Genomic DNA, 24557 nt, shown 5'->3' with positions numbered 1-24557 from the left:
CGTCGTTTTTTCATCGAGTATTTCAGCTACGTGTAAAACGTAGCCGCCATGTTTGGTCATTCACAAGATGGAAGTTAGCAGACGATACTTAAGCGCCTTCGTTTTCAAAGACAAAGCAGAATTGGGTGTTTCTTTTAACTGCAAACTAATGAAAATAAGCAAAATGTGCTGCAAAATGGTTTTTTTTTTTGGTTATTTTAAATAATTTTATTGAGAAATATGAAAACAGTTATACCATTTAAAATTTCATTTTATCCTTATTGCTTTGGATACGGATGTGCTAAAAATTCGCAATTAAATTGTAGTTTCATGGGGATTTTTTATTTTTGAATTATTTTCATGCTATAAATTCAAAATTTTATATCTGAATTTTTGACTTAGTCGCCATATTTGGTCATTTGCGAGATTTTAGTACACAAGACTTAAGTGGCCAAGTTTTCAAAATCGGAATTAGATGTTTATTGCAATGCAAACTATTGAAAATAATGCAAAATGGACTGTTTTTTGTTTTTTTTCCCCCGGAAAATTCTATATTTTTTTCTTGAAAAATGCAAAATTTTTTCTTCAGAATATTATTTTATCCTCATTGGTTTAGACTAACGTGCTAAAAACTCGCTATTTCGTCTAAATTTTAGTTTTTTAAGGGTCATTAATTATTTATATAATTGTTTTTCATGCTGTTAATTCAAAATTTTATATCTGAATTTTTGACTTAGTCGCCATATTTGGTCATTTGCGAGATTTTAGTACACAATACTCTTAAGTGGCCAAGTTTTCATAATTGGAATTAGTTGTTTATTGGAATGCAAACTATTGAAAATAATGCAAAATAGGCTTTTTTTTCGGAAAATTCTAAATTTTTTTCTTGAAAAATGCAGAATTTTTTTTCTTAATATTATTCTATCCTCATTGGTTTAGACTCTAATGTGCTAAAAATTCGCTATTTCGTCTAAATTTTAGTTTTTTTAATGCTCATTAATTATTTATAATTACTTTTAATGCAACAAACTCAAAAATCTATTGTCTTGACTTTTTCGCTTTGTTGCCCTGTTTTGTCATTTGCAACATGAAGTAGACAAGACTATTAATAGCCTAAGTTCCCGAAAACAGAATTAGTTGTTTGTCTCAATACAAACTATTAAAAATAACAGAAGGCAAAAAGTTATGTTTTTTTTAAAAAATAATTTTCTTGAAGGGGAATTTTTTTTTTTTTTTTAGGGAAGTTGTAAAAACTGCCTCCCCCTCTCCAGTTTGTATTTCAAAACTTAATGACATTGGTGGCCACTAATTTTTTGGAGTCGAGTGCCACTGGCCACCTTCAAAATTTCAGAGTCTTGACCTTTACTACGAAGTTGCTTTACTTCCAAGTATAAGAAATAATTGTTTTTTTTAAATCTTCAATATGTTCTTATGCATGTAGGATATGTATAAAAGCATATTTTTAAAAAGGATTGCAGTTTTATTAAATCAAACAGTAATCATGTTTTTTAAAACTTTTCAATATGTATCTATGTAATGTTGCTTTTTTAATGTAAAATAATTTTGTTTTAAACTTGGTTGTAGTTTTGTTGAAAATCTAACATGAAAATTTAGAAAAGCATTTTATAAGTGCTTAGAATTTATGGAAACTTATGGTACAGAAGGAAGGTTTTGCGCAGGCCACGATTTCATGCTACTATTTTAGCCCTCAGTGCTCCTATTTTTTACCTTAAGTGCTCCTATTTTTTGTATCTTGAGGTTGGCAGCTATGCCAGAGCCTGTTGCTGGTCGTCACTTTTGTATTTGTATTTACTGGTTGAAACTCGTAGTTTTAATTTGGCGTAGTTTTTTCATTTGTACAAAAGTTCGAATACTGCTATTAGAAAAATCTACATTTCAGCATACAATGAAAATGTTTTTCTGTGCAAAAAGGATTCCCTTGAGGTATATCTAATACTCTTTTTATGCTTACATTATGCTCAGTGGTCTGGACGGAGTCAAAGCTTTAAAAAAAAAGGGAAGAACACCCTTTGATTAGCAATCAACTTATCTGATTGATAACTGTAGCCTGCATAAAGGAGTCGAAACACCAAATAGCATTCCCACTGCATTTATTTTATTACGTGTGTTATCTGTTGTATGTTATGAGTACATGTAATGCGTAATATTACTGTAAATTTGCTATTATGTCGGACAACCTGAACTGGCCCGAAGTTCAGACAGTTTATAGCCGAACGCTCTACCGAAAAAAAAAAAACACAGGTAATTTTAAAAAATTTTTCTTGCTGAGAAGTCTTTTTATTTTTGAAAATTTTTACAATTTGTTATCGCAGGCTGTTTGAACCATTATGACTTAGATGGCAGCACGTGTTCATCATTTAACAGCACAGTTAAAATACGAAATAATTTGAACTAAGTTCTTTTTTAAGTGTAGCTTTTCAAATGTAGTAAAAATGTGATACGCTATTTGTTTTTTTGCAAAAAGAAGAAAAATATATATATTACCCTTTAAATTGAGGTAGTATTTTTTTTTTAATTTGTACAAAGAGTCAAAAACTCATTAGAAGAATCTATATTTCAACATACGATTTATTATATTTTACTGAACAAAAAACAATTCCAATGTAGTCTGAAATTTTAAACCTGATACTTATATTTTCGCTTACAGTGTGCTTTAATTTTCTTCCCGGAGCCAAAGCTTTAAAAAAAAAAAAAAAAAAAAAAAAAAAACCTTACAATTGAGTATCAATTTAGCTCCGTGTTGCATCAAGTTTTCATAACAGCTAGGAGCGTTTCTACCTCATGTATTCCCTCATATTTAATATTTATTGTTCATGTAATGCGCGATATTTTTCTAATTTTTTGATGCAGATTGTCCGGACGTGGGCCCGAACACGCATTCTCCTGGTTAGCAGTCGAACGCTCTGCCAATCAAGCTATTCAGCTCTGTCGGTAACAGTGCAAGTTAAAGTTATAAATTTAACCGAAAACCACATTCTGTTTCTTTAAAACAGGTTTTTTTGCCCAAAAAAACAAATTTTAGACCGTGGGTCTATTTTTCGTCAGTAGCCTGCACGATAAGCTTTAAAATAAGGTGTAAATCAACGAAATCGATCAAGAATTGAGGAAAATCTCGCGTAGAAACCAAAAACAGGTTACAGAAATAATATATAAGGATGTGAATGTCATTTTCGGAAAATCCTGGGTGATTTGACATAGAATGACCCAATAGTGAACTGGTGACAGAAGCAGAAACACTTATGTTGTGACACATATTTAACGAACCATGAGAGCATGAAAAAAATGAAAGAAAAATAGCAAAAATTTGTATTTTATTTATTTTTTTTTAAATTTATTCATTTATTTTTATTTATTTGTTTATTTATTTATTTATTTTTTTGGTTGTACGTCAATAATTTGCTAACGCATATTCCTATACAACTTGATTCCAAATTGAAATTTTTAAAAAAATAATAATTATTTCTAACTGATTTCATTAGTTTCAATCAGTTTATCTTTATTAAAAGTTACAACACTGTAATAAACTTTTTTTTCACATATTAAATTTTAAAAATTATTTATAGTATTTATGTAATCATATAAGGTCAGTTTCGCTAAGTTCCTGAGTGTGACCTGAAATTGAAATATGTATATAGGTCTTTATCATGCATTTTTTTTAATGAATGTTTTGTTTCAAATTTTTCATTTAGTTTTTATCTGATGCAAGTGAAATTATGGACTTATTGTTGAAAGTACAAACAAATGCTGCTCCAATCGCAGAGGATGATCCACAGGTTTGTATTGAAAAAAGAAAGAATCTATTTTAATTGATATACGAAGCTCCAAAAATATAGTGTAATGTTCTTTCAATTTCCCTCATAGCTTTCATACATGATAGCAGCTTGGGCCAGAATTTGCAAAATTTTAGGAAAGGCTTTTGAACCTTATTTACCATATGTAATGCAGCCTGTACTTAAAGCTGCTGCTATTAAACCTGAAATTGCCTTTGTGAATTGTAAGTTACATTCTTCACTTCTCCTTTTTCCCCCAAAAAAAATTTTTTTTATCATGTCTTACCCTACATTTGCCTGCTTTTTTCATCATATGTATTGTTTCTAGCTGAGGATGCAAAAGTTGTTGAAAATGACGAAGATTGGGAACTGGTTAATTTAGGTGAAAAGGTATGTTTACATTATCTTTAATAACTCATTTCATCTAATTTTGCACTAAGCTTTGTGTGTATCAATTTTCCTAAAATTTATTTAAATTTCAGTAAAGATTAACTTTTGTTAGCCCACTTTTATTTTGCCATAGTAAAACTAACTAACAGATTTATATTAATATCCTTTCATTAAGTGCAATTGTATAAAAGAAATATTCAGTTCTTAAACTATTGAATTTTGTAAAACATTTTTTGTTTTTTATATTTTTTCTTTTTTTCTCTCTTTTATCATGCCTCAATTTTGTAACTGAGAAGCACGTTTTCTTACTGTTACAGTGGTGGACATAATTATAAAACACCTATCTAATTTCACAGATAGTGAAGGAAAAAATTCAGCACTTTTAAAAATGTTTCATCATATGAGTCAAAAACATCAATTTATTCTGTTATCGTATATAATTATTGTATAAGAATGATATTTTCATACAATTTCATGAAAAATCTTAAAAACCTAATGGAAAAAAATATCAGACGCCAACCGTGATTTCCAAATACAGTTGTTAACATAATTAGCTGCCACTAATGGTCTAAAAGAAAATCCTCTAATATGGTTGTTCAATATTTGTGGAGCCTCCATTGTTTTTTATCACATGAAAGATGTGATTCGGCATAGAATCTATCAATTGTAACAAAATGTCGCAAGACAGTTCTTCCCAAGCATTCTATAGCATTCTTTAGGTTTTGACACAGATAAACTGCCTCCCATTTCCAGCTAAGATCCTCCACAAGTTTTCGATTGGATTTAAGTCTATGGAGCGAGAAGGCCACGGGGGAACATTTATACTTTGCTCTGAAAGCCACTTTTTTATTTCGTATGATGCATGAATCATCATGTTATCGTGCTGAAAAGTGTAGTTTTTGCCACAAAGAAGTTTACCGTATATGGCTAATTGATCTTTAAAAAGATTCTTGTACTTTTCCGAATTCATTCTTGAATGCTCAAAAACAATGTCTGTTTTCCCTTAAGCAAAAAAACCAGCCCCAAAACATTACTGAGCAGATCCCAAAGAGTTCCTATACAGATACTGGCCCATTCTGATGCAATAATATAATATTTACCCCTCAATTAGAAGCTTTAATCAAAGTAAATGGCCAACTGTCCAAAAACTGCGGGAAAAGCTGAATTTCCTATTTGCCAAATTTTTGCACAGTTGATTGTGATTACAAGTGAAACGGAGCTGTATTTAAACAGAAAGGCAATGAAAAACCATAAAAGGAACGTAAGGAAGCAAAAAATGAAAAACCTGTACAGTGTACATATTTATTGATGTTAGTACAAAATAAAAGGCACGGGTAACAGAAATTCGCAAAAACGGATCACTTAAAAATAATCGCGGAAACAAACATTTTCATACATAAATATGATTATTGTTCATTCTAAATCGGAAACAAGATTATAAAATTTATTAAATTTCATTTTCTTTCCTTGCAAAAATGTATTTGCAAAAAAAAAAGCACAGAAAAACCTAGATGGGCAAAACGTTCCCGATTTTGGGAGAAAAACCGGAAATCAATTTAAGTGCGAGATTCCGTTTTTATTTCTTTACATTTTTAAAAGTTAGGGATAGAAGCAAATATGTACTATGTTTTTTTTTCTTTTTAATGGGTATTTTCTACTCTGATATATCATCAATATCGAGGAGTTGCTCATAATTTTTATCAGTGGCGTAGCTAGACCCGACTTTCGGGGGGGGGGGTTACTTCTTATATATATATATATATATATATATATATATATATATATATATATATACATCTATAATATATATATATATATATATATATATATATATATATGTATAATCGCTTGGAATTTTTCCCTTTTCTTCTTTTTTTTTTCTTTCTCTTCTCTCTTCTTTTTCTCTTTTTTTTTTTGAGACTAAATTTTCGGGGGGGTTTTGTCCCCAAACCCCCCCCCTTAGCTACGCCCCTGATTTTTATGTGCTGCATTTATGGCAGTGCGGCATTTCGGAACATATAAGTTTTTTGACAGACTCTTACTCTTGTTGGGGTGCGGCAATTATACCGATGCGTCGTATCTACTGTAAGTTATTGTACTCAGGCTGCCTGTTCAGGGGGGGGTGGAAGAGATATATGCTAGCATTTGATACCAGGTGCTCCCCCCTCACTCTCAATTTTATGAACAATTTCCGAATGAATATTTTTGTCGTATGATGAGGATTGAACGAAACTACATGCCTTCTGCACAGAGAACATTAGCAACTGATCTTTGGCTTTGATAAAAATGTTATGTTTACCATGCATGTATTTTTCCTTTTTTTTTTCAGTGACAAATTTTGGAACACGAAAGAGGTAAAAAATCATCAAACCAATAAAACAATATTCGTTTTTATTGCTTGATTCAAATTAAAACTGGCCCGTCATTCTGATTTTCCCCCGGGGGTGGCTAGCAAAGGATGTATACTGGATGCAAATATTATCTGAAAACAACAAAAACCGCACAAACTTGTTTAGTTAAGCATTAATTTGCCAAAGCCAGTGAGGGGAGAAATTGACCCCACTGACGCCCCATAAATGACGTGTCTGAAACAAATTTATGTTGAATGCTAAAAGTACACAACATAATACAAACCCTATAGTTTACTTATTTTGTTATTTATTTAGTTTAAATACTTTATTATAAATTTTATGTCCCATATTTAAGAACAAATTTATTTTAGTTCTGCATTTTCAGTCTTTTTCCTTTTCTTCAAATTCAAACATCTGCCCCTGTTTATGCAAGAATGCATGTCAGCTGCTGATTATTTTTAACTAAAACTAATTTAATATTTGCTTTGCTTTTTGTATCATAGTTTATGACAGCAGGAGCTGAAAGTGTTAGTATTTTCAAATGATAAATGGATGCTCTCGAAGGAATGTTTTTGTTTTTGACAAAACAAATCTTCCACAAAAATGATTTTATTGCACCAAAGTATGAGTTTTATTATTTTTTTTTTACGATCGCTATATTGCATTTTATTCTTTTACACTTAAAAATTTTATTACTGTTTTGTTGAAAAGTGTTTGTTTGGATTTTATTTTCATATATCTTTGTTTCCACCAGTTTATTTTTCATATTGATGATTGTCAGCTTGTTTCTTTCTTTTTGTTTTTGATACTCGGCCTTTCATTAAATCCATTTAATACTTCAAAAGTACTGTTAGCTTATTTTTGGGACAGTTTTAAATAAAAAATACTGTTAGTTTATTTTACATTAGAAATAAAATTTACTCTAAATTTGTTCCCTCTTTACGTGTGTTTAGTCCCATCGCTTCCTATTTTTCCTACTTTTTTAAGTGATTTTTTTTTCTACTTTTCCTGTTTTTTCAATTTTTTATTCCTTATTTCCTACTTTTCCCCCCCAAGAAAACACTTCGGGGTCTGACTGAGCCTCCACCCATTTGCTGGCTCACTAGTACATGAGAAGACTGCTGTAAATCATGCCAATAATACTGAAACCTGCCAGGACCATCCAGGTTAAACTTTTTTTTCATTGGAAAATAACAGAGAGTACCATTTGGAGGTACAGGCGATAGTTTGTTTAGCAAAGTTTAAACGTTCTATTTTGTGGCAGCTTAGAAGTGGTGGTTTTTTTCTGAACTTTTTATGTTTCATATAGGAAGCCAGGGGCAAATCCAGGATTTTTTTCTCACTACCTATTTTTGTGAAAGTACTTTATCAATATTCTATTTTTCTGAAAGGTTTTTTTTTTTTATTAGCATTGATTTTTCTGATCTTTTAAAGGCACATTCTAATTTTTATTTTTGTCTCAGAAAATTAGAGCAATTTAAACTTTAGTTTGAAAAGTGCAAATGTCATTAACTAATATTTTGAACATTTTTTTTTTTTTTTTGAGGGTGGGGGAGACACAAAAGGTAGGGAAAATAGTATTGTATCTCAGCTCAATAAGCTTTTACTGTGTACAATTCAGGAAATCACCATCCCCTAAAACTGATGCTAAAAGATTGCTTAAAAGCAATTTGGCGAAAAAGAGTGAAACTTGAGTTTAATGCTATGAAAAAGATGTTACCAAAGCGATTGTTCATATAAATCATCTTAGCATTTTATTTTATTAGTAAACTATGTTTTAAACAGAACATGTTTTCTATTTTAAAACACAGGTTTTTGTGAAACATTCGTTTTTTTTTAAATATTGTTTCTAGATTGTGTCGATTTTCAAAGTTAGTTTTGCGAAGCTGCTGATTTTATAACTTGATTTTTGTGAAAGTACCGAAAAGCGGTAGTAAAATCAACCTGTATTGGGCCCTGGAAGCATTATGCAACACCATGCGAGTAGTTCTCCTTGCACAATTCAGTTTCAAAGCATTTTTAATGCCTGTAGTGATCATCTTATTCTGTGTAGCTAGTGAAAGCACTTGTCGTCTGTCTGTCGAGGACAAGCAAGGAGTATGTCCAGATCTTTTAACCATCAATCCATTAATTACTCTTTTCAAAATATTTCTTACTGCACGTCTAGAGCCTTTAATAACTCTTGAAATATTACTCATTGCAACACCCGGCTCCATTTAAACTCCAAATTTCGCAAATTTTATTTTCTTTCAATTCTGTACCTCATGACATGTTTGTAAATGCATGAAGTCGGTTATCGTTTTAGCCAACAGTTCAGCATAGCTAGTAACAAAACCAATAAGATGCTTGGGTTTATCAATAGATCTATTTCAAACAAATCTAAAGAAGTTCTTCTGCCCTTATATAGAAGTTTGGTAAGATCTCATTTGGAGTATGCTGTTCAGTTTTGGTCTCCTTATCTTAAGAAAGGTATTAATGTATTGGAAAGGGTTCAAAGGTGGGCTACAAGGCTAATAAATTGACTTTCTCATTTAGACTATGATTCCTGGCTTAGAAGGCTAAAAATGTACAGTCTTGAGCAAAAAAGAGTCAGAGGGGACATACTTCAGTTGTTTAATTTTATTAAAATGAAAGATGTTACGGGGCTAAAGTTTAGCACTGAAAACAGGACAAAGGGTCATTGTTTTAAGCTATACGAATCTCAGGCTAACATGGATATTAGGAAAAATTATTATTTTAGCAGGGTAGTGGAACCTTGGAACAGCTTACCAGAAGAGGTGGTAATGAGCAAGGGAGTAAATAGTTTTAAGAGGACCATTGATCTTCAATGGGGGTTGTAAATTGACTAGGACCAACCTAGCTGGGCCCAGAGCCTGTTGCTGGTCGTCACATTTGTATTTGTATTCTGTGTGAATTTTAGTAACTAGTTCTGAATCTAATTTATTTTGCGTTGCTGCTTTAAAAATGGGTTTCATTATTTTTGTAACTACAAAAATAAAAAGTATATATTATGGCACCTAAAATATATTCTAGATGTCTAAAAGTAATAAGAAATTTTCAGTTTAACTTTAGAAATCGTCTAATACTGATAACAGGAAATATTTAACATTTGATATTATTAATAATATTATTGTTAATCATTTGTTACTGTTTATTATATGATATTGATCAAATGTGATTCTCAGAAATTTAACTAAATAAATATATTTTTGTATTAATAAGCACATATATTATATATCAATACCTGCATATAGAAATAAAAACTTTAACCCACAATAACCTAGAAAAACCCACAGAAACCTGGATGGGTTGAGTTTTTTAACAAAATTCCAATTACACAATTTTAGGCGATATTTGAGGCAATAAGAAGCATAGAGATGCAAGTGTTTAAAAAAAAATGCCAAAATGTTTGCTCTTAAAATATTTATATTGCCATATAAAAATATTCATCACCATCTTTGATGTTCTGTAAATGTAGTTGATTAACTTTTATAGACTCTAATTATAGTCATAATCCACAGCAAAATTTATAAGCCAATACAATAGGTATGGTACTCTCAATTTTCTAGCATTGATATTAAATTCCTATGCTTCAATGTAATTGACTCCTAGCCTGACTTCATGACACACATATCTACAACTTGTAGATATATTTTTGTTTTGACCTTATACAGATTATTCTTACCCTCTTTAAATGTACAAATGATTTTATTCTGCTTTTTTGAAAACATCATTAATTGTTGCAAAAGCATCTTAATTTGAAAACTATAATTTAAAGTTAATATTACTGAATAACTTTTTATCATTGAAGTTTATTCTATTGTATTAAACAAAAGATCATAATTTTCATGACATATTGTTACTTCAAATGAACAATATAGAAAAATGAATTTGTCATGAATCTGTAATCAAAATCCTTATTGGCACATCATAATCCTCATTGATAACTTTTTTAAACTTCTGCTATCATTGCTGTAAGTGTAATTACTTTATAGGCTGAAGATTATAATCCTAACTGCAATCTTTATTTTTCATGCTTGTAAACCTAATCAATTACATTTTCTCAATAAGCCTGTGTTTGCAAATAGTGCCATGACATGTGGCTATGAAACATAGTAGCAGGACTGAAGTGCGATCATAACAGAGCAGAAACCAAATATGAGTTGTTCAGGTTGGGAATCAGAAGTTTTTAATAAAAATGGACATTGGTGCAGTATTAAAAAAGGTTAATTCTAATGTCCTATTTGTAAAAGAGGAAACTCGGATAACTTTGATAATTAATGAAGATAATATTTTTTTATTACAGTTGAATCTCAAGCTACATTTTTCAAGAAATGCATGGAAAACATATTTTTTTTTTTAATCTAAACAACAGATAAAGATGTATAAAAGTTAAGTGTTACTAATTTAAAAAACCTATTTTATTTTGGACTTTTGGAGATATTAATATTTCATTTAATATTTCCCTGTAGCACAACTTTGGCATCCGTACAGCTGGTCTTGATGAAAAAGCTACTGCTTGCCACATGCTTGTTTGCTATGCACGAGAATTAAAGGAAGGTTTTGCTGCTTATGTTGAAGACACAGTCAAATTGATGGTTCCAATGTTAAAATTTTACTTTCATGATGATATCCTTTGTCTTGGAGTGAAAATTATCTATCTTCAATTCTAATGCTTAATTAAATGTTTATGTTTTCCAGGAACAAAAAAAGAAAAATTTAAGTGTTTATTTTATGTTAAGTAATTCAGTGTCTTGTGTGCTACTAGCCAAATATATGGAGACCTAGATTTATTTTTATTCCTATATATACTCTAAATGTTATGATTTTTTTTTTCTTTTGTTTTTCAAAAGTTTGTAAACTTACGAATTTTAAAAATGTTTTTCTGGAACAGTTACTTGAAAAAATTTCTTGCAATATTTTCTTAACTAATTCAGAAATTCTTATGCATAATATCTAGCATTAAAACATGCAAAATAAAGGTCCGCTTTTCAGCAACATGCAGTTCCATGATAGAAGCAAAAAATTTTTGATGTGACTTGTTCTTAAATGTGCATATTTGTGTAAAATGAAAGTATGAAACTTAAAACAACTAATTTTTTTAACTTTCAATCCTTGTAAAGATAATTAAAGCATTTACATTTATTTTTTAAAGATATTTAAAAAATAAAAATTAAAAGGTTGAAATTTAAAAAGCAAATTGTGAAATGTTTAGTGTATTTATACATGTAAATATGTTTTCCATATAATAAAGTAGTGAAAGTATATTTAGGCTAGATAATCAGGCCTTTTTTCAGTTAATTAGAAACAACACAAAATGAGAATTGCAACTGAAGAACATATAATATAGCTCCAAAATTGCAGGTATTGGTGTTTCGGAGATGCCAGATGCTACAGGTTCTCTATAGATAATACGAAAAAAATGTCTGCTACAAACTGTGGAAAAGGCCAGATTTTTAGCATTAAATACTTGGCATGATTATAAAATCGTGGTAGTTTGCAAGGTGGGAGAAACCTTAAAAATTAGGTTCTAACTAGAACATCTCCCTTGTTGAGTGATATTTGCAGCAACCATGTATTGACCAAAGAGTAAAAAGGTTTTCATGTTCGCTTTGCAGCTCACATGTTGGAGCTTGGTTACATCTGTGGACCAAATGTCGACAAACTTACATTGGGTGGCCAAATTGTTAGGTACACTACTGAAATTCTCGTATTTTCTAGTTCAGGCTCATTTTTTTGAAAAAATAAACAACAAACCACATTTTTTCTGTCCTGCAGTGTTGCTAATATCATTATTCTTCTGAGGTTATTCCTGTTTTAGTCTTTAATTTGAAAAAACAGCTGTAGTCGTGAGGTTGTTTTAAGTATTCTAAAAATATTTCTCCAAAAGTTTTGGTGTCTGCTGTAGTTAATACGTAAGTGACACTTATCAATAACCCAATGTTGCTACAGTTTGCAATTAAATTTCAGTATTTGATTTATATTATTGCTTTATCACTCCTTGTACCGTAGAATCTGGAATATGTGCTTTTCCGATATTAAATGCTCTCTATAAAACAGTCTTGGTGGAATTGCTCCTCCAGTCTACATCGCACGTCGCCTGGAAAACCCTAGTTAAATGAACAGGGTTCGTAAGGGTCATGGAAATCCTGGAAAGTCATGGAAAAAAAAAGCAAAATTCAGACATGGAAAAGTCATGGAAAATTGAAATTTTCATTTAAAGTCATGGAAATTTATTTAAAGTCATGGAAAAATGTCCTGACCAAAGAGAAAGTAACAGTAGCTAAAAGAGCATTAGAAACCTAGAGTGATTTAACAGTATTGAACATATAAAAGCTAATAAAACTGGAAAATTGAAAGATCTCAAAAACAAATTTGAATTTTGAAATCTCATTGCATTCATTTCTGTAGCAGCTGCTCGTATTTTTTTGCAATGTGATTTTACTGCTTTGACATCACTCATCTTGAATTTACCATTATTTTCAACACTTCTAATATTTTATATTCTGTAGTAGCAAACATGCACGTTCTTGATTTTGCCACGCCCACGTAAAAAACGCAGTTCAATTTCATCCGAATTCATTTCCATCACTCGTGAAAACTTTACAATTAAATTTGTCAGGGTTCATCTTAATTTGTTGATGTTTTTAGAAAATAAAGATCTTTAGTCAGGCGATAGAATGCAGAAATAGGGGAATTCTAATACTCTAAAATGGTAGTGCCCTACATACGGCCGCAAAAATAATCCATGTGACCCCCTGCTGCATTCAATATCAGGAATCAAACACTATGTTCTGGAATTCCTGAACCTATTAATTTATATGCATTTGAAAATGTGCAAATGAACAAGTACATTTCAATGAGAAGATTTATTCACTTCTGATTTTTTTATTTAAATAAATATCTGGTTTAGAAACATGAATTTACTAAAGAATGCAGCTTTACTTTAAAGAACCAAAAAACTGTCAAGTTATGTGGATGATTAAATGCACTGTTGACACTAAAAGACAAACTTTGAAGTAAATTTATTGAAGCTTATGACTCATTACACCTTTGTCCCTTTCATTTTTATTCTGCCTGTTAGTAAAAAAATTATGAGACAATTAAGCATCATTATATTCTATTCATTTTTACTTTACTTAAATTTATATGATGTAGAGAAATAAGAATAGTTTAAGCTTTTTAGGTGTATATTTATATTTTTTCCATCACAAGCTTCTGAGAGGTAGTGGCATTCACACGGCAGTTTTGCTAATGCTCATTTCCAAAAAATGGCAAGTTTGACTTTAAATAGTGCTATTCTCTTCATGTAAAACAGTCATGAAAATTTTTATGAGGTCATGAAAAAGTCTTGGAAAAGTCATGGAATTTTTTCATCCGAATCAAGTATGAACCCTGAATGAAATTTTTGTCATCCAAAATGTCAAAAATGGCAGCATCGCATACCTATGTACCATGAGAGCATATTTATAAAACATTAACTAATCAAAATAATACCCTTATTAGTTTATAGGACAACTTGCATATACTACTTACATGATTTCAGTCCTCAACAGTCATCTTTATGGTTTTGCCCACTGTACATGCTTTTTCTTAACCCTTGATCAATTTTAATTATAATGTGCCCAACTATTGACATAAAAACACCTATTATACATGCAATAACTACCTGGGTATGTGTGAAAGGGAGTAGTAATGGTTTCATTTCCCTAAATTTTCTAGGGGATAGGTTTTAATTAAATTATTTTTCCTTTGGTTCTTTTTCTTTGAATTTGTCACCTATTAAAAACTACTGATAAGCCCTTAAAACTATTAAAAATTGTTAAGATTCTGACTGAAAGCATTAAATGATTGTGAAGAAAAGTTGACGGGATCAATTATTTTTTAAAAAATGATTTGAACAATTCTTCTCCTTTGCTGTCCAATTATCTAATGAAACGAAGTAGCTCATGTAAGTCATGTGCGGTACTACCAGCGCCTTCTAGAAACAAATTTTCAAACTATAAGGAGATTCATTTCTTGAGAAAATCCACTTGTCCCATTATTCCCCAATCACTCCTATATTAAAAAGAACCTTCAGGCCAATTAATAGCACAACACGAACTGCCTCTAGAAATATTCCTTTTTATAGTTGGTATTGCTGGGCCTCTCAACTGTTCTTTGATAATTTTATATGCTTGATTTCTTAACTGAGAATACGTGTTCGTATAGCTGCTGCTGAAATACTTCCATGTTTATTGGATTGTGCTAAAATTCGAGGAGACCAGTATGTTCAAGAAGTGTGGAGATATGTACTTCCTCAACTTCTACAAGCAATTGATTCTGAACCTGAAATAGAAGTTTTATGTGCACAAATGGCCGCACTTGGGGAGGTAAAAAAAATCTTGCCTTTATTATGCTTTTCAAAATGTTAAATTTTCATAGAATTAAATTACAGAAGAGTGTCGCACGGCTTAGTGGCATTTTCAGTGACTCAAGAATATCTTAGTGTGTCATTCACCTTACTTTGAAAACAATTTCAGATTCAGAAATCAGTCCAAAAGTAATGGCCTGAAATGAAACTTTAACATTTTTAAATGCAAGATTGACGTACATCATTAAAATCAGAATATGTTTCAGAATTCAGTTAAGTGGATTATGTTTCTTTTGTGTATTTTTTCTTTCTTCTTTTCAGTATTTTTACAGGTTCTCTTATTTTTTACCTCAACAGTTAGTTTATTGGTTTCCTTACTTTTTTGGCTTACAAATCTTTTAAAACTACAAGCTTTCTTCTAAGAACCTCATCCCATCCTTAGAAATCTTAGTCTAATTCTTAAAGTAGATCAAATTATTACAACTATTTCTGTAAAGCCATTTCTAGAATTGTATTGTAGTTTATTTTCATTCAAATTTTTAGCATACTACAGAAAAAATCAACTGCTCAAACTTCAGGTGTTACTCTTGCATTATATTTACGCTGGTGTTCTCCACTCCGGTTAAAACTCGGACCGAGTCTTAAACCTCGAAGTTGAAAAACCACTCTATTCTCCATTCCGGTTTGGCGTTAAACTCGGTCACAGAACGCCCACTTCCAGAGCTCGACTTGTGACCGGGAAACGGATGGTTTAAATCTAGATTTCCTTCCCATCATCCTTTAGTATAAACAAAATGGATGACGGCCATATGGATTATTTTGAGCTCGTGGATTTGCAAATGCTAGAAACTATTGATAAATGTTCACTCAACACTCTTAATGTCAGAGAAACAACGATTATTTACGAGATTTAATCAGAATTAACATTCATTATAGGTGTTATCAAAAGGTACTGCTGAAAACATTAACGCAATGCTCGGCAGAATAGTGCGAAAAAATCTTCCCTTTTTTTTTCGAGTCGCTGTAGCGCGGAAAAGTTGCAATTGGTAAGCACTGATATTTTCCAATTGGGCAACATGCCTGAAAATGCAAGAAAATGAGGAATTCCACTGTTTCTTTGTTTTTTTAACTTTTGCCTCAATTAACAAAAAAAAGTTGTAAAATCATAATGCATGAGAAAAATAACTATTTAGAAGAGATATGGGGGGGGGGGGGTTATAGGCCACTTCTGAGAGAATATCTTACAATCATGGAACACTTTGGTTCATTTCAATTTATCCTTTATCAAATCATTTTCGGAAATTTTAAAGTAACAAAAAACTTTTTTTAATGCAGCATTGCTTTAACCTTAAAATGCTGGTCAAACAATCTGTAAACAGCTAAAAGTTTTTTAAGCAAATTCTTTCCATAATTATAGTCATATAACATCACTGCGAAGGGTTTCAGGGAGGGGTGTGCCCTTGCTCTTAAAAAGGAAGCACCTGTGGACAAATCAACTACTTTTCATAAACAGTAGTACCTGTTGCAACTTTTTTATCCAGATCAATTAATGAAGTAGCAAAGTATATTGTCCAATTGAAACTGAATTACATATATCATTCCCAAACAAAAAATGGCAGAATGAAGCTGAATGTCCCACAATTTTAGAGAGTAACACAATAATATGTAAACGAATTTAGAATTTTCTTTGTTTCAAATAATTACAAATAAAACAGGTCATTAGATTTTTAATTGCACAAAAAAATACTATTACTAGCTTCATGAATAATGTAACACATTAATGTGGAAAAATATTCTCAATGGATGAAATTACATTTTATTTTATGCTAGGGAATGTAAATATATAGAAGCAATTAGAATAACTTTATTTTTGCGCACAAACACGCATATAATTTCATGATAGAGGATGAGAAAGAGCTTTGAAAAAACAAGTGATTGTAAAAATTAAGTAAGAATGAGAACAAGAAATTTTAAAGTGATAAAAAAATAATGTTTAACACTAGAAAGACGGCGTTTTGCGTATACCTAGAAAGACTGGCAGCGGTCACTTTGACCGCCATACTAAAAAGATAGGAAATTCCTCCTTTCGGATTTTTAACCAGAGAAAAGATTTGTTTCAACATGTCAGAGTTTAACAATTTAATCGTAATATAGTCTGAAAATAAGTCTCAGATAGCCTTTTTTTAAATTTTATTATTGATCAAGTGATGCACACATGCTTTACACAATTGGCATTGAGAAAGAGCAAATTTGTACAAAAATGAGGATATTTTCTTAGCATGTAATAACTAACAAGTACTATAATCAACCATGCATGTGTTTGGTTTAAAAAAATATTTAAATATCGCAAGATACTGTACATTACTATCTTTTACATTATTTCGAAATACTTATGTTATCACGTCACATGTATATTAGTCATTAACAGTTTTTTCTTCTTTTTTTTTCGCAATCAGAACGAATGCTTGTAGATTTATTTCCGCATAGTCAATTTCACACTATGTTAATCTTTTTCCTGAGATAGATATGTATTTATGTGCAGCAAAATTGATTAGTGAGGTGTCTTGGAGGAAATTGGAGAAATAGGAGTTCTGTTTTTTAAATTTCCCCTTTTTTTTCGGCTTTGGATCCTTTTCCCTTTTTCTTTCACTGAGTTTTATATTTTGAGCATCAGTTTTTATTAGCGAGGTTTCTTCTGATTCTAACTCAGAAGAACAATCCTTTTCTGAAAATCTAGGCTTCGAAAAATATTTGCAAAAATCTCATGAAAGCAAACTATTCTCACCGCTAGAAATATATCTCTTCAGATAAGTCAGACTTCATTTGAACCATAATCTGTTTTAGATAAATCTGCAACAGTTTCAGGTATTAATGCTCCTATAAGTTTTGCTTGTCAACGGTTCTTCTCGGCATCATGAAGATAATTATGTGACTGAGCACTTCATTATCATCGAAGAAAATAAACCTCAATGCTTCAAGCAAAGCACATGTTTTGGTACACAAAAGAATTCCAGCAAACATTTTTGGAATTTACCTGTTTATATTTACTCTTTTTAGACCCAAAATAATTTCACGTGTCCAGTCACATGCTTTTCAAATTTACCTTTCTCAACTTTGCCAATTGTGCAGATAGCAGAAAACTGAAACCATGCAACCAACAGGTGTTTCGCATTTTCCTAACAGTTCAAAGAATTAAACCTGACCAGCAGGTACTACTCAAGCTCAAAAGAAGATTACTCACCCTGACAACTAACAATAGTCCATAGTACACATAACTGATAAGAGAAAAAAAGAAAAAAACGGATGCATAAAGAAAGGTTCACTTAGCGGTCAAAATGACCGTAGTCAGTCTTTCTAGGTATAAACATTTATAGCAACTATAATAATACTCCTAAAGAAAAAAAAAATACTGTTGTAAGATCTTAATAAATAGTTAGGAAAAGTCAATGAAGGAAAAGGAGTTTGAAAATTAAACGCAGCGAATATGAGCATTTGAAAATCATTTGCGGTCAAAATGACCGCTTCCGTCTTTCTAGTGTTAACTATATATTATTTCTGTTCAACTCATAAAAGGGACTATAAGCAGACATGTGACCCTAACAGGATGAAAAATGCTGAAATTGCTTGGATGTGTTAACTAACACAACACTGTTAGTATATTTTATTACAACTGAAAGCTCTCCCATGTATTTTTGTATCTATATAGCAGACTATTTTAATTGGAAGCATGAAATTAAGTGGAACATGCTGAATTTAACTTCCAATGCCCTTTCTTTTTTTTTTCTGCATAGGTCATTTTGCTTTCTCAAGAAATATTAAATTCAGTAAAAATACTAAAAAATCACCTGTCTGTATATTGTTGAAAAAAAAAGTTCTTCACATGGAAAATTAATGCAGGACAAAATGCAGTTATGAATTTGTCCTGTATGGTTTCTTATGGATTTTTAAGAGAATAAATGTTAACAAATGTTTCACAAAATAGTCCAGATTGAGGGGAGAGGGGATCGAATTCTAAAGCCAATATTAACAAGTTTTTAATAATATTGTAAATAATTTGTCTTTTCTACCTATTTTTAATTATGTTCTATCTTTTTTCTTAATTCATACACAACACGGTAGAAAATATTAAGCTTCTATATTATTCAAAAATGTTGACTACACACACAAGAATAAAAAACATTTATGACTGACAGATTTTCAATATTAGAAAGAGAATATAATATATTAATCCGTAGTGTATGTAGGGGGAGGGGACAACGGTCTGCCACGGAATGGCACCCAAAGTAAGGTATAAAATAAATAAATTTTCTTTAATTCTCTGAAGTTTTTCCTGAATTTTTCTTAAATCATATTTAATCTATTAAATGTCAACGAAAACAAAGCAAAATATTTTGGGTTCATTACGTCTTGGGCAAATTTTACATAGAATTATTCGTAATTCAGCTCTCATTTTTTAATTACAACTATAGTTACAACACCAAAATAAAAATGAGTTGTTTCTGAAAAATTGTAGGAACTTCATATTTACATAAAACATCTTTTTGAAGGGGAGGGGTGGTGATTTTGTTAATTACAGCCCGGCCCAGATGAAACCCTCACCAAGAACGTGACTATAATATTGAATTAGTTTTTATTTCATCTTGATTAATAACAAGATGAAATAACATTTTTTTCTTTTAAGCTTCTTTCCAGAAACTTTAAAAAAATGCATTGAAATCTTTAAATTTCAAATTGAGTCGGATAAAAATACAATTGTATTCACTAGATCCATTTTGCTACTCCAATTCTTATGTCAATCATTTATCAGCATGTGATTTTAGCTACCACGTGGAATGTAGTCAGGTAGAAAATGTCACTCTACCCAATGGTGACGGCCCTTTCATTTCTATTTCAGTTAACACTCGGCTAATGTAATTTGTGCTTGAAACAACTTGGAGAATACTCAGTGTTCAAAACTACTTTTTCCTTAGTTCTCTGTTTTTGGGAGCCGAGTTTTATCTCTGCGGTCTGATGGTATGGAGTTTAGGGCCTTAGTGATTGGGGTGTAAGTAACCTCGTACCTGCCAAAAAAAAGCGTACAAGATTCACTCCCCAATGCCACTGTTTTTTACATAGTCGCTCATAATTATGCAATGCATTAGAGAGGAAATGAGTGCAAATTTTGTTGTCTAGCAACTTTACTTTAACAAAATAAAGAAAGAGAACAAAATTAAAGTACAAAATAATATAAGTTTGGCTGAGCAAGGCATATATATATATATATATATATATATATATATATATATATATATATATATATATATATATATATATATATATATATATATATATATATATATATATATGCTCATGGCTATTAAGGTGTTAAATACTTTACATAAACAGTTCAAGTCTAGCCTTGTTGATGTCATCTACAGTCACATTTCATTCATCTTTATCGTTTTTCAGTTAAAAACACTAGTTAACAACTGGGTATTTTATGACATAGTTTTGAATTTCTATTTTGTGACTCAGGGAAACTGCAGACACTTTTTACAGAATGCTAGGGCTGTGCAGAACATAGTTTGAAGACAACTGCTGTTCATTAACACTGATTTTTTTAATTAATTACCTTTTTCCAGGATTTGTATGCTCCTTACAAACTTCTGCTTTTTAAGAAAAGAAAATAAGGGCCCTTAAAACTCCTGAATTTTGCTATTATCTCCTTACAAACTCCTTATTTTTTTATTCTACATGACCTTAAAGATTTTCTTCGATCGCTAATCCAATACAAGTGATTACGTTTTACTGAATTCTACTGGAATTCTGCTATTTTTTGTCTGTTAATGCCGGAAATCCGATTTTTTCGTTAGGCTTTTTTTTTTTTACAAATTTCTGATGATTATGTCAATAATTATTAATAATATAACTTCTTGTAGACTTGTTAAAGTGCCATTCTAAAAATTTTTTGCTGTAATAAATTCTTTTATTTGCCGTTTTTAGACTTTTGCTGCTTTCATTTTGATTAAAGCAATCTCTTTGCATCCAATATGAGAATCATATTTTTCTGATTTTATTATGCTTTTTTTTGGGGGGGATAGGATAAATGAAATTTCGTTTTATTCCTATAAAAAATCATAAAGTTAATTTTCAAATCAAAAAGTTAAAATCTAAACCACTGGTTTAATTTGATAATTGCTTTAATTACATCGATTGTTATTAATAATACATTTATTGTAGAGCTCTAAAATGCAATTCTAAAATAATTTACTTAACTAACTTCTTTTACGTGCCGTTCTTTATACCTTTAACGCGTTCACTTTGAAAATCGCAATCTCTTTGCTTCCGCCATGGGTATGATTTTTTGCATTTATGATGCCTTGTGAAGAGGCAAAGAAATTAAGTTCATTTGTATTTTTATTACAATCATTAAATTTAAAAAGTTTTTAACGAAATTCATTCTCTTTAAGAGTCTTCTACAAAACACCTGAAAAACTTCTTACTTTTAATTTTCAAAGTTGAGTATGAACCCTGTTTTCATTCATGTTAGGTTCCAAGTTTTTACCTTTTAGACAACTACAACTTGCCTCAGAACAGAATATTTTCATTTGAGAACAATTTTAATTATTATGAGAGTATTAAATTCATACTCTCAAACTGCTAACTCTTATGTTTCAGATTTATTTGAAGTAAAAATTTAAAAGTTTTCATAATTCCTTGCATCATTTTTGAATGCTTCCCTTTTCATATCAATTTCTCTTTACAGTGCATTGAAGTTTTAAATTACCCATGCATTGCCCATGATGATTTACTTGTGCTAGTTGGTTTATTAAACAAAAGTTTATTCAACCATTTTTCGAGAGCTCAGACTCGTGATCAAAAAAGAACAGAAGAAGATTATGATGATGTATTGGAGGAATCTTTCGAAAGAGAGGTAAATTGCATCTGTTATCTTTTAAAGTTTTGTACTGAAATAATTCAAAAATGATTTTATTAATTGCTTTTGAGCTATAATAAGTAAAAGTAAATATATATGTTGCTTAAGAAAAAGAAACAAAAAGAAATTGATACGTAAATAAAATATTTGCAAAACCTTTCAGCTTAAAAGAGAATTAAAGAAGGCAATCTGTGATAAAGAAAAGGTCTGAAAAAAGATACAAATATGAAAAATGCCATAACAATTCATCAACAAAAGCTTACACCTCAAATTTGAAAACAGCAAAATATGTTGTGTTTAACATGCAGGGAAAAACTTTTCTGGTCAGAGTAAAATTTAGCTAAAACTATATACTATTTATTGATTGCTTCATTTTGTCAAATCATGCTGCAGAAGTAATCCATGAAGTAGGTAATTGCTTTTGGAGGATATCAAAAGTGTCTTCTGATAGGCCTAACCAGCATTGAAATTTCAAAAAATTAACAAGTGTAATTTTTTTCAGTAAACCTAAATATATATTAAGTTTTGAATTCCTGGTTTTGATTCATGTAAAAATGAAACTCCATAAAATTTATTGGCATTAAAATTTTTTTTGTTTTAATAATATTCTTGTATGAATGAAATCAGAGATATTTATTTAAAAATGCTTGAGGTGTAAGGGAAAAAAGATAGATTTTGCCTGCAGTACTGTAGCTACCATGTTGCTTGTTAGTCTTTACTGCTAGAAATATATAAAGATAGAATGTGTAATTTTTTTTATCGATGAAGTGCACCCCCCCCCCCCCTTCCACACACACACACTCTCTCTCTTACTGAATGTTGAAATACTTTAATAGGAGCATTTTACTTCAAAAAATGCTTTATCCTCCTGTTTATCTACTTGTCAAACACTTGAGCTACATCTTTTTTGCAACATACTGATTTCTTCACTGAGAGGTTTAAAAGCTAATTTTTTATTTAAAATTAAAATATTGATTTTTCATTTTGCTAGATAGCACCCTGCATTTACACTGTTAATTTTAATAAAAAGCAATTATGTAATAAGAATTTTTGCTCTATTAAGGATGATGATGACGTTTATCTTTTGGGTAAAATCGCTGATGTTGTCTGCACCTTAACTGCAACGTATAAGCAAGACTTCTACGTATACTTTGATATGTTGCTTGTACCTTTTGTTCGCCTTCTAGTAAGTATTGCTTAATTATCTTTCTAAATCTGAACGTTGCGTGTTATTTTTCACTATAGAGTCTTTTAAACAGTGTATTTTATGCTTATAAATTGGGGGATATGCTTTAAAAAATTATAATTTCATTGAAACTTTCATGGACTTATCAAAAAATGTTTGCTTTGAAACATATCTTTGCTAGGTTTGTTTACCAGAATTCATACACATACTATCTTAACTAAACACAGAGAATACAAATCATAAAATTCTTTTCAATGAAAAAAAAATGGAGTTTAGTGTATTTTTTCCAATGTCTTTGAACTTACCATTTATTATTTGCTGTTCATCTTTTAACAAGTTTGGGATAAACAGGGTATTTGCTACATTTATCCATGACTTTCCATGATTTTTCGTCACTTCTATTTGTAAATTTCCATGACTCGTGGGATGAGAATTTTTTAGAAAGTAATATATTTTTTACAAGAATATTTAAATTAGTGTTTTGTAAAAGTAAAATAGCAACCATCTGATCTATGTTTTGCGCATATGTATATAAAATTTTAAATTAAAGCAAAATGTAGTAGTCCGGAGGCATAACGAAAAGATTGTGCATTTTGAGGTAAAAGCTATTTCCTTTTTTCATTATGTGTTAGAGGCATTAAGGATCCTTTTTAGCCACGGAGGCATTCACTACGTCATTTGGATTGTTTTTTATAGCATCCCAAAATTATCTTGCACTCGGATAGGACTTACCATAGGTAATTTTTATAAATAGATGTATTTCAGACAATAGTGTGTGTAATTCCACCTTTTTATGTCTCCTTATCATAAATATTGTCAAATCGAACACCCCTTGAGGTTTTGAAGAATCGCAGTGGGTTGTCTACTGTCCTGATGAAAACTTGGTTGTAATCATCAGATGCACCGTATGAGCTTGGAACAGAATTCTACCATTGGCTTCATCATAGGAGCAAGGCATCAAGCCTGTCAAATTAAAACCACCATTGCAAAGGACACTCCTGTGATGAGTAACAATAAGGACTTTTTGTTGAAAATTTATTGTGCTGAAAGGTCCTCCAAGCATTCAAATATTTCCTGCTTATTTGGGTCATTTCTCAAAAATTCAGGCCAGTTTTAAAGAATTGTTTTGTAGCCTTCATTTTTGTGGACAAGAACCTTTTCCTCTTTTCAATATTAACGCAGACTTTAGAGAAGCAGATACATACTCATCAAATGCTACATTTATTCTCTGTGCCTTATCGAAATGTGGACTGTTCAAATAAGCAATGAATTTCATTTCATAGTCAGAAAACGTGCTTCTCGGCTCTGGGTGAAGGCAGTTGCTACTCCATCCATCGCCACCATATGGAAATTCTGAGATTGCTGCTCTGTGTTGTCTTCCACAGGCTGTAAACAAGCCGAAAGATCAGCTTTCTTTCCAATTCAAAGTTTGTCGTTTTCATAAAGTAATCAAGGGTAAATATGATACTCGTGACTGGAAAAGGCATCCTGATTATCCTGAGGTACTTGACAAGCAATGTAATAGAGCTTGGAAAAAAGGCTGTGGTCTTTTTTAACGGCAGAAAGCTGTCCCTCTTTCCCAGATAAGGAT

The 24557-nt window shown here is 30.8% G+C and overlaps 1 protein-coding gene across 1 annotated transcript in view; it reads left to right on the top strand.

Moving 5' to 3' along the window:
• The window catches only part of LOC129219334 (importin-5-like), a 140280-nt gene that overhangs the window by 95726 nt on the left and 19997 nt on the right, over nucleotides 1–24557 (top strand). Inside the window, exons 16-22 of the mRNA XM_054853694.1 lie at nucleotides 3690–3773; nucleotides 3862–3994; nucleotides 4099–4160; nucleotides 10984–11140; nucleotides 14711–14883; nucleotides 21610–21777; nucleotides 22844–22966. Of these exons, the coding sequence (XP_054709669.1) occupies nucleotides 3690–3773; nucleotides 3862–3994; nucleotides 4099–4160; nucleotides 10984–11140; nucleotides 14711–14883; nucleotides 21610–21777; nucleotides 22844–22966 (900 nt within the window). The remainder of the gene's footprint in view (nucleotides 1–3689; nucleotides 3774–3861; nucleotides 3995–4098; nucleotides 4161–10983; nucleotides 11141–14710; nucleotides 14884–21609; nucleotides 21778–22843; nucleotides 22967–24557) is intronic.

The sequence above is a fragment of the Uloborus diversus genome, chromosome 3 (assembly GCF_026930045.1).
Source record: "Uloborus diversus isolate 005 chromosome 3, Udiv.v.3.1, whole genome shotgun sequence".
Taxonomy (NCBI): domain Eukaryota; kingdom Metazoa; phylum Arthropoda; class Arachnida; order Araneae; family Uloboridae; genus Uloborus; species Uloborus diversus.
This window is presented reverse-complemented; position numbering and strand designations above follow the sequence as displayed.